General features: G+C 53.5%; 1 protein-coding gene across 2 annotated transcripts; it reads right to left on the bottom strand.

Moving 5' to 3' along the window:
- Nucleotides 1-2,538: 2,538 nt before the first annotated feature.
- Nucleotides 2,539-7,251, bottom strand: LRRC25 (leucine rich repeat containing 25). Of its 2 annotated transcripts, none has more exons than XM_045863838.3 (3): nt 6,110-7,251; nt 4,725-5,518; nt 2,539-2,971 (listed from the first exon to the last, which is right to left on the bottom strand). In XM_045863838.3, exons 2-3 carry the CDS (start codon nt 5,507-5,509, stop codon nt 2,833-2,835), a joined length of 924 nt encoding a protein of 307 aa, XP_045719794.1. In that variant the 5' UTR covers nt 5,510-5,518; nt 6,110-7,251; the 3' UTR covers nt 2,539-2,832. The 2 variants fall into 2 exon arrangements, with proteins under 2 accessions (XP_045719794.1, XP_045719795.1); XM_045863839.3 differs by having other exon boundaries at nt 6,188-7,249.
- Nucleotides 7,252-10,516: the final 3,265 nt, after the last annotated feature.

The raw sequence follows: 10,516 nt of genomic DNA, 5'->3' as shown, positions 1-10,516 counted from the left end.
TTCACCCTGAGAATCTCCAAAGGGAAATGTTACAGGGGCCTGGGGGACAGAGTACCTACTTCCAGCAGTGAGTGAGGTGTGTCCCCTGTGAATGCTGCCACCCAGAGGCAGACTTGAATGATTGTAGGTGCCCATGAATGTATTCAGTAAATGCCCGCTTTGTGCCAGGCCTTGATTGGGCACTCAGGACACAGAAGGAACAAGACGGGGTGCCTGGGTGGCTCAGTCGTTAAGCGTCTGCCTTCGGCTCAGGTCATGATCCCAGGGTTCTGGGATCGAGTCTCACATCGGGCTCCCTGCTGGGCGGGAAGCCTGCTTCTCCGTCTCCCACTCCCCCTGCTTGTGTTCTGCTCTCACTATCTCTCTCTGTCAAATAAATAAATAAAATCTTAATTAAAAAAAAAGAAGGAACAAGACAGGCAAAAGCACCCCATCTAAGCTCAGTCAAGTGAGGAAGACAAATGAGTACAAAGATACATAATAAGAAAGTGGTGGACTGCAGTATGAATTGTGCTGTGGAGTCAACCCAGGGAGTGCATTAATGAGTGGAGGCAGAGGTGATTTAGACGGTTGGGGGAGGGGGCCTCCCTGAGGAGATGGCATCTGAACTGAAACCTGGAGGAAGAACAGGACTCGGGGGAGAGTTGGGGAATGGGCATTTGAGGAAGTCAGAACAGCAGGTGCAAAGGCCCTGAGGTAGGAACAAGCTCAGTGTTCAGCTGCAAAACTGTTGAAGGTGGGGTCAGAGAGGTGGGTGGGGGCCAGAATCCACCAAATCTCATCGGTGGTGGTGAGGGGTGTGGGTGTGTTTGAAGAGCCATGGGTAGATATGAAGGCGGGGGAGCTGGAGAGGGCTGGGATCTGATTTATGCTGGAGGCGAGGAAGACAGATGATCAGGGGGCAGGGGTGGGCATTTGAACAGTGTCTAGGGTGGGGATGCAGAGGTTCAAGGAAGCTAAAGACCTTTATAGGTGCCCTCTCCCACCCCAGATCATTCCCAAGTGTTGGGGAACCCAAGAGAGCATCAAAGTTAAGCTCAATCCCAGGGTCCCCCAAAGCTAACAGATGCCATATGAGCATCTCCCCAAATATCAGCTGTTGCCTTTGCTGAACATTATTATGCCCGTGTGCCTTTCCATACCTCTAGTTGCTGCTTACCGGGCCGGTCCCCCCACCCAGTATGCATGTCCTCTCTGCTTCTCAAACACACATCCTTCAAAACCCACTCCAGATTCCCTTCTTATGAGCAGCCTTTTCCAAACTCTTTCATTCATCTCCCTCTGGAGCCCTTGGCCCCATCCCTCCCTCCAGCCCAGGCTTGACCTCTCAGGACTGAGGGTGTCTGTATCCAGCTCTCTCCCCTAGATTGGAGGGTTGGCAGGATCCAGGCTGGGAGCAGCTGATAGGAAACCCAGCTGAGCGGCGCCTGGATGGCTCAGTTGTTAAGCGTCTGCCTTTGGCTCAGGTCATGATCCTAGGGTCCTGGGATCGAGCCCTGCATCAGGCTCCATGCTCAGCAGGAGGTCTGCTTCTCCCTCTCCCACTCCCCCTGCTTGTGTTCCCTCTCTCGCTGTCTCTCTCTGTCAAATTTAAATAAATAAAATCTTAAAAAAAAAAAAAAAGAAAGAAAGAAACCCAGCTGAGGCATGAGTCTGAAAAAACTCTTGAAATACACGGAGCTCTGGGAGTTATTAACTCGGCCTGAGGAGGAACCGAGAAAGGCTTCTCAGTGGAGTGGCATTGAACCTGGCCTTGAAGGACAAGTAAATACATCTCAGCATATTGAAGCTAAAACAGCTGCAGAGACTGTCTAATTGCCTTGTTGTACAGATGGGGGAACTGAGGGCCCGTTAACTGCAGAGTCAGGACTTGGACCCATGCCTCCTGACACTCAGACCAGAGTTCTGCACCTGTATTAAGATGTTTAAGAGTGTGGGATGCCTGGGTGGCTCAGTCGGTTAGGCGTCTGCCTTCGGCTCAGGTCATGATCCCAGGGTCCCGGGATAGAGTCCCGCATAGGGCTTTCTGCTCCATGGGGAGCCTGCTTCTCCCTCTGCCTCTGTCTCTCATGAATAAATAAATAAAATCTTAAAAAAAAAAAAAAAGATATTTAAGAGTGAGAAAAAGTGGAAGGGGATGGCTTTCTGGGCAAAAGGAGTGGCACGGGCAAATGAAAACTTCAGGAGCGAGGTGGGCTGGGTGGTGAGGAGGCCTAGACCAGAAAGACAGAAGGATGGGAGAGGATAGTGATAGTGAGGGCGGTAGGGCAGAACCACGCAGGCCTCAACCGCCAGGCTGAAGTCCTGGGGGGCAATGGGGAGCCACGGAGGGTGTGTGAGCAGGGGAGGGGCACAGTCCCATTCATAAGTTATAATGATCCCTCTGGGGCTAGTGTGGGCTGCCCTGGGGGCTGAGCCTGGGTACCAAGTGCCTGGGAACAGGGCCTGAGAGTGACAGAGTGGGGAACAATTTGGGAGTCTCAGAGAATCTGGTCTGGGGAGCTTAGGGAATCCCCACCTCAAGGAACCCACTTGCCCTGGAGCCAGCAGCGTTTATTAAGCACCGCCTGCACACCGACGGGAGGGTGATGACAGCGTTCACAAACTGACCCTCCTGTCCCCATGTCAGGGCCTCTCCTCTTCCCCCTTGCAGCAGCTGAGGGAGCTGAGAAGCAGAGCGGGGGCTGGAGAGGGAGCTGAAGAGCCTCCCAGGGCCCCAGGGATGGTCCTTCCTTGTCCCCATTCCTCAGGTGGGAAGACTGAGGCCAGGGAAGAGCCAGAATGCCCCAAGTAAGTAGAAGGCAGCAGGCTGGAGTTCAGGGCATCAAAGGCTCAGCACCCGGGGATCACGTACTCCTCTTCGTCAAGTGGGGTCTGGTGCATCGACCGCAGGTTGCAGTAGACAGGCTGGGAGGCATGGTCGGGGCCCTCGTAGGTCATGTAGAAGTCGCTGTCCTCTGATGGGTGAGCCCTGTGGAGACAGAGAGACGAGAGGGGAGGGAGCACTCAGGGGGTAGGCACGTCAGCTTGGAGAGGCAAGGAAAGTTGTGAGCGCCTGCGTCCCCTCCTAGTGTTTACATACGAGGAAACTGAGGCACAGGGCCGTGTTCTCCCAGCCGCCCAACTTTCTCTGAGGAAAGGAGGTGGGGGCCAGGGATTCAGGGAAGATTCCATGGATTTCGCATTGTAACGCTTCTGTCCAAGGACCTCAAGCCCATGGTCAAATTGTTTTCTTCCTTAAAGTTGAGGTAATTGCTCATTTTTTACATTAAAGTCTAGACTTCAATTTTTTTTTTAAATTTTAAATCTAGACTAATTTTTTCAGTTTCCTCTTGAAAAATCAGAAGTTCTAGTGGCACTAGCCACATGGACACAAGTGGCCAGAGCCAAACCAGTGCCCTTTCAGCTGGGAAATGTTTTTACTAGATTCTCTGAAGCAACAGACTTTGTGGCCTCAATACAGAAATAAATTTCTGAGTCTCAGTTTCTGCATCCATAGAACTGGTCTGGGAGGAGATAGCTTCTCAGCGATGTCTAGCTATGTATGGTGGGCAAGCCCCCCCCTCACTCCCCCCCCCCCGAAGAACTCTCCTGCCTCTGGAACATTCTAACCCTACTCTGGTTTGAGCAAGTGGTGTCCATCAGTTATTCATGCTTTAGAATGAATCACTCCAAACACATAAATGCTTGTCTAGGGATAGACAGGACTGGGAGTCAGACTCTGCTTTCAGACTCACTGTGTGACCTTGGGCAAGTCACTCCCCTGCCTCCCAGAGCCTCCGTTTGTACAAGTGAAATGTAGGGTGGGAATGACAGATCGCATTCGAAACAATGTTTCTGGTGGAGACTGATCCTGAGGCTTTGGTGACAGCGAGACCGAGGCGAGCCTCACAGCACAAGCTGCCTTAGGGAGTCGAATGCCTGCAACCCCCTCCTGCAGGCCACTTCTGCTTTGGAGCCCTATTTGCATCTGCTTTGCATATTCTCTCATTTCTCACCCACAGCTTCCCACCAGCCTCCCCACTTTGTGGATTCCCCTGCCCACACCGATCCATGACCCTGTTCCATTCCTGCTTGGATTCTCCCAGCCACCTCCAGCCTCAGCTCTGATGTCTTGCCTTCTCAAACCAATTCACAGAAGATTCTCCATTCTCTCCCACCTCTAGGCCTTTGCCCCTGCTGGGGCTGCCCCCTCCAATTCCTTTCATTCCCTCATCCAACCTGGAAAAGTTGAACCCATCCATCTAAGTCCAGCCAAATCTAGAGGTGTCAGGGCTTTGTCGGGGAGAGAAGGACACAGTTTTCTGAACATCTCATGTGTCAAAGGGACATGTGGAAAGGGGAGCTGTCCCCATCTTACAGAGACTGAAACAGAGGCTCAGAGATAGCCCTGGGTCACACAGGATCTGAACCAGGCCACCGACTACTTCTGCAAAGCCCCTATTCTGCCTGGAACACTTGCTTCCTCTCTCCCCATCCTTGGCCACCAGAAACTCAGTTTGCAGGTCACGAAGGAGGAAATTTGTCTCATATACAGGAACTCACTTAATTCTTACCCCAACTCTACGAGGTAGGGGCTGTTATCTCCATTTTACAGATGAGAAAACAGAGGCCCTGAGGTAAATCGACTGGCCCAAGATCACACAGCCTACGAGAGGTGGTGCAGGGATTAGAAACCCGGCCATCTGGCTCCAGAGTCTTGCAGGCAGGCGTGAATCACTCACCCATGTTCGGCCCACTGGTGCCCGGCAGCTGGCTGGCCCACGAACACATTCTCATAGTCGGGGGTGGAGGGTCTGGGCATGGCAGCCGCTGGGGGCTTAGAGCTGAGGCCCCGGCTACTGTATCTCGGCTGCTTGCCGGAGCCAGACGGAGAACCATCCTGGGCAGCCCCTGTTTTGTCCAGGTCCCGGTTACCGACCCTCCGGCGTCCCCGGAGTCTCCAGGCCAGCACTAGGCCAGCAATGGTGAGCCCCAGGATCAGGCTGCCACTGGCCACCAGGGCCCCGATGGTCATCAAGGACAGGCCAGGGGAGCAGCCAGCCTCCAGGAAGGCGGAGACATTGCGCCAGACACCAGTATCTGGGTCTCGGCACTTGAGAGGTGGCTGGCCGGAGCAGTTGTCCTGTCGGACCAGGTGCCAGGGTTTTAGGACACAGTTGCAGTCAGCCTTCAGGTCAAGTTTACAGCTCATGGCCAGCTCCCTGTCCACGCAGGTCAGTGGGTTGTTTGTCACATCTAGGTCCTCCAGCTTTCCCAGGAGTTCAAAGAAGAGCAGTGGTAGCTTTTGAAGACGATTCCCAGACAGGTTAAGGTAGCGCAGGTTCCCGGCCTGCAGAGACTGGTTCTGGGGCAGTCGGAGGAGGCCTTGGCCACTGAAATTCAGGCATATGGCTGTGAACTTTGTGTTCCAGTCCACGATCCCGGAGGACACGTTGCAGGAAAAGACTTGGCTGCCTGGATCCTGCAGCAGCGGCAACAACAGCATCCACGCCAGGGAGCCCCCCATTCAAGCAACCTGGGCAGAGACACCAGAATCCAAGCCCCGACTTTAGCCTGTGATCACCTCACCCTCACTGCTTGTGTTGTATCATCATCATCATCATCATCATCATCATCATCATCATCATCATCATCATCTCAGAGTGGCCCAGGCTGCTTCTGAAATGGTAAAGCGCAGGCCCTCGCTTGCCGCCCCTCTGGAGGGCTCTGGCTTCTGGCCTCAGCCTCCCCCTCTGGGGATTGGGTACCTGAGTAATCCCGGTGCCTGACGGTCCTGGAAGGCGAGGAGGAGACCCGGCCCAGTCGGCCCCTCCCCTTCTCCCAGTGGAGCCCCTTCGGGTTAAGTCGCCCATTCCCCCCCCAACCCCACCGTCCACCCACCCCCACCACGAATATTTCAGGCGCCCTCATTGGCCAAGATGGGACCATATGCAAAATAAGCGGTTGCCCCGGAAACGGCCTGCCCCGGGCGCCGCTAATTGTTTCTCGCAGAACTGCGGGGTGCTGGGAGTCTTGGGCTGGGGTCGGATGGGGCTGCTCTAAGGAACCCCCTCCAGTCTGGCTTGAGGCTCCTGCCCGGACCCAAGTTCTAGCGCCTCCGTCCTACCTTTCTGGTCCCACCGCCACGCTTTTGCCTCGGCGGGGTGGAAGGTTCTGGCGCGGGAGGGGCTGCGTGGTGGCTCACCTGGACGTGGGGGCCGAAGTAGTCAGCACCCTCCGCGGATCCGCTGTGGTCCGGGGCGCTCCTCAGGATCTGCACCCAGCGACTCGGGAAGAGGAACTGGTGTCCGGGTGCAATGCTGAGGGGAAGAATAAAGACACAGAGACCCGCCCCCCTGCAAGGCCTCAGGCCCGGGAGTCCCACGGGAGGGGGAGGGGCGACCTGCTTCTCTTTTGCTGGAACCCAGTGACTACATGTCCCCCATTAATACCCTAACTGACCGACTGCTACCTCATCAACTCCCTTCCTGGTGTCAGCTCGGTTGACGCCCAACCCATGTGTTCACTTGTTCATTCAACAATCACCCATGCTGAACTTCCAAAAGGCCTCAGTATGGCCAGGTTCTGGTGAAGCACCCAGTCTTCGGAGAGGACAGAGCTGGACACAGACAGACCCAGTCCAGTGGAGTCAGGTCAGGTCAGAGAGAGGGACAGAATCTTGGAAGGCTTCCTGGAGGAGGAAGCATTAGACTTGGGCCTTCCACACATGAGTAGGGTTTTGCCAAGGATTCCTAAAGCCTGCCTTTGACTCTCCAACCTGCTAGCCTTCCCCACAGACTCAGAGCTCCTGCTCTGGTACAGCGATGCCTCCATGCTGGAAGGGGCTGTGAGGAGGGTTCCCTGGGGAAGGAGACGTTGAGTCTGGGGCTTGGAGGATGAGTCACAGTAGCTGGCAGAAACAAATGCGTGGCAGATTTCAGGCAGAAGTCACAATAGGAGCAGATGCCCTGCAGCTTGAGAAAGCATGGCTGACTGGGACAGTGTGTTTAGGAGTGGAGTGGTTGGAGTGGACAGGCTGAGAGGAGAAACTGGTGGTGTGGGCACGGGGTGAGCAGTCCTGGCTTCAGACACCAGGCTGAGGAGTGGGACATTATTCCCAGGGCCATGGGGAGCCAAGGAATATGTGTGAGCAGTGGAGGGGTACTGTGTTGAAAGATTCCTCCAGAGTGAGCCTGGTGTCTGGAGATGGGGAACCTGGGGAGGAGGCCAGAGTTCCAGAGGAGGAGGGGGGCTTGAGTCAGACCCAAAGGGTAGTAACAAAAGTAGGTTAAGGAGGAGATTAAGGGCTAGGGGAGTGTCTCAGCCTCACCGGGGTCCTGGCATCAGGCAGACCAGGCTCAAATCCATTCCGGACACTGACTCACGGTGCAACTTTAACCACTCTGTGTCTCAGTTTCCACATCTGTAAAATGGGATAAATGCTAAGAGCCCTCTCCTTTTTTTTTTTTTTTAAAGATTTTTATTTATTTATTTGACAGAGAGATAGAGAGCGAGCACAAGTAGGCAGAGCGGCAGGCAGAAGGAGAGGAAGAAGCAGGCCCTCTGCCGAGCAGGGAGCCCGATGTGGGGCTCCATCCCAAGACCCTGGGATCATGACCTGAGCCGAAAGCAGCCGCTTAACCGACTGAGCCAGCCAGGCGCCCCTAAGAGCCTTCTCCTTGACTGTGGGAAGCTGAAATTCACTCGCCCATGCTTTCCCCTCTCCTCAAACTCTGCCCCTTTCCATCTAGGAACTCAGAGGAATTGAACAAAGGTTTTGAACTGAGACTTTATAGAAAGGTGCAAGTCGTTGCTTCAACACACCCAAAGGTACTCCCTCCTCACAGAAAAATTGCAAATCACAACTCTGAGGTACCGTTTCCCCTATCTCTGTTTTCCCCTATCAGACTGGTAAAACTTCAAAAGTGTGGGGCGCCTGGGTGGCTCAGATGGTTAAGTGTCTGCCTTCGGCTCAGGTCATGATCCCAGGGTCCTGGGATCGAGTCCCGCATCGGGCTCCCTGCTCCTTGGGAGCCCGCTTCTCCCTCTGCCTCTCTCTCTCTCTCATGAATAAATAAATAAAATCTTTTAAAAAGGGGCGCCTGGGTGGCTCAGTTGGTTAAGCGACTGCCTTCGGCTCAGGTCATGATCCTGGAGTCTCGGGATCGAGTCCCACGTCGGGCTCCCTGCTCAGCAGGGAGTCTACCTCTCTCTCTGACTCTCCCCCCCTCATGCTCTCTATCTCATTCTCTCTCTCAAATAAATAAATAAAATCTTAAAAAAAAAATCTTTAAAAAAAACCCTTCAAAAGTGTGATCATGTCCGGTGCTCGCGGGGCTGTGGGGACACTGTGGTGCTGTCCCAGGGGAAGGCCCACTGACACAGGACACCAGAGTAACAAACTCTTGGGCTTGCTGACCCAGCAGCCCACTTCTGGGCTGCTCCTGCATAATTCACATTTACAAAATGAGAAGGGCAGCAGGGGCGTGAACTAACTCGTGAGTGGATAAACAAAATGCGGTGCATCCATACAGCGCGATGTTCCTCAGCCATAAAAAGGAACGAAGCCCTCACACACGCTACATCATGGATGAACTTTGAAAACATGATGCTGAGTGAGAGAAGCCAGACACAAAAGACCACGTAGCCTGTGATTCCATTAGATAGGAAACATCCAGAACAGGCAAATCCATGGAGACAGAAAGCAGACTGGTGGTTGCCAGGGGCTGGGGGTGGGGGGCTGAGGGGGAAGGCCTGCTCATGGGGACGGGGTTTCCATTTGGGACAATGGAAATGTTCTGGAACTAGATGTTGGTGGTCCTTGCAAAACACTAGAAATGGGCGCCTGGGTGGCTCAGTTGGTTAAGCGACTGCCTTCGGCTCAGGTCATGATCCTGGAGTCCCTGGATCGAGTCCCGCATCGGGCTCCCTGCTCGGCAGGGAGCCTGCTTCTGCCTCTGGCCCTCCCCCCTCTCATGTGCTCTCTCTCTCTCATTCTCTCTGTCTCAAATAAATAAAATAAAATCTTTAAAAAAAAAACAAAACACTAGAAATGTACTAAAAAAAAAACCCCTGACTTGTTCACTATAAAATGACTAAAATGGTGAATTTTATGTTAAGTGTGTTTTGAACCATTTAAAAAAAGAGGGAAGGCAAAAAGATGGCAGAGCTAAGAGATGATTCACTGCAGCGTTGTTATACAGGGTGGAAAAAAGGAAGCAACCTAAAGGGTTGGTTAGATGAATAACAGCTCATCCATCCTGGGGGGGTGGGGAGTGGCTCAGAGTCATAAAAACAAAATGATAGAGCTCTGTGAACCAATAAGGAAAGACTCATTCATCTTTTTCCACAAAGCTTTATAAAGCGCCTACGGTGTGCCGGGCACTGGTCTAGGAGCTGTGCATACGGCCCTGAACAAAACAGACAAAATCCCTGTCCTCATGGGCTTCTTGTAGCAGTTGGAGAGACCAGCGACGTGCGGGATCTACCAGGAAAATATGAGACGGGTGGAAGAAGCAGAGGAAAATAAAAATCGAGAAGCAAGCAGGGAAGGTGGCAACTCTTTTTTTTTTTTTAAGATTTATTTATTTATTTGAGAGAGCGAGAATGAGAGAGAGAGAGAGTACATGAGATGGGGGAGGGTTAGAGGGAGAAGCAGGCTCCTCACCGAGCAGGGAGCCCGATGCGGGACTCGATCCCAGGACTCCAGGATCATGACCTGAACCGAAGGCAGTCGCTTAACCGACTGAGCCACCCAGGCGCCCCTAAGATTTTATTTATTTAGGGGCGCCTGGGTGGCTCAGTCGGTTAAGCACCTGCCCTCAGCTCAGGTCACGATTCCAGGGTCCTGGGATTGAGCCCGGGTCAATCTGCTTCTTCCTCTCACTCTCCCTCTGTGCTCTTTCTTTCTCTCAGATAAATAAAATCTAAAAAAAAAAAAAAAAAAAAAAGGCCAAAAAATAAACTCCTAGATTTCAATTGGCTAAAGAAATTTTGGATGAAACATGAAAAACGAAAATTCACGGATACCTCTTAGCATCAGGCAGATGGAAGGGAGAACCTCCCCACGTATGTTTTTCAGTGAAAACATGGGCCTCAGCCAACAAGCACACATAAAGACGGGCCTTCGGCATAAGAGGGGCAGCTGGCCTCAGGCCCAGGTGTGGGTGGATGTCCCCCATGCCCCACACCCTGGGAGGAGTCGGCAGCGTCCAGCACGAAGCCCTCTTACAACAGGAGGAAATGAGGAAGTGTGTGTGTTTGGGGCGGAGGGAGGCAGGCTTGGGGCCTGGGATAGTGGGGTCTGGAGGTGGGTCGGGGGACCTGTGGGACCTGCAGTCTAGACCATTTAGTGGGGTCTGGAGTTTGGGAGGCCTAGGTCCCGGGGCTTGGGGGTCTAGAAATTCCTGGCATGTGGGGAGGTCCTGGGTTCTGGAGCATGCCAGGGGTCTGATGGGCCTGGGGCCTGGGGGACCTGGGGTCTGGGCCGTGTTGCTGTTGCCCCAGCAGGTGGTGACCAGGCTATGGGAAGCAG

This window comes from Mirounga angustirostris, unplaced genomic scaffold (assembly GCF_029215605.1).
Source record: "Mirounga angustirostris isolate CCGP_5_RB_7025 unplaced genomic scaffold, mMirAng1.0.hap1 SCAF_1, whole genome shotgun sequence".
Taxonomy (NCBI): domain Eukaryota; kingdom Metazoa; phylum Chordata; class Mammalia; order Carnivora; family Phocidae; genus Mirounga; species Mirounga angustirostris.
The sequence above is the reverse complement of the archived record's forward strand: the minus strand, read 5'-3'. Positions and strand labels throughout refer to the sequence as shown.

What these genes read in the sequence shown, in the direction of transcription:
- LRRC25 (XM_045863838.3), bottom strand. Translation starts at nt 5,509, where the DNA reads ATGGGGGGCTCCCTGGCGTGGATGCTGTTGTTGCCGCTGCTGCAGGAT. An exon ending in CACCAGTGGGCCGAACATGG is followed by an intron (nt 2,972 to 4,724) that starts GTGAGTGATTCA and finishes CTGTCTCCACAG; the next exon opens with GGCTCACCCATCAGAGGACA.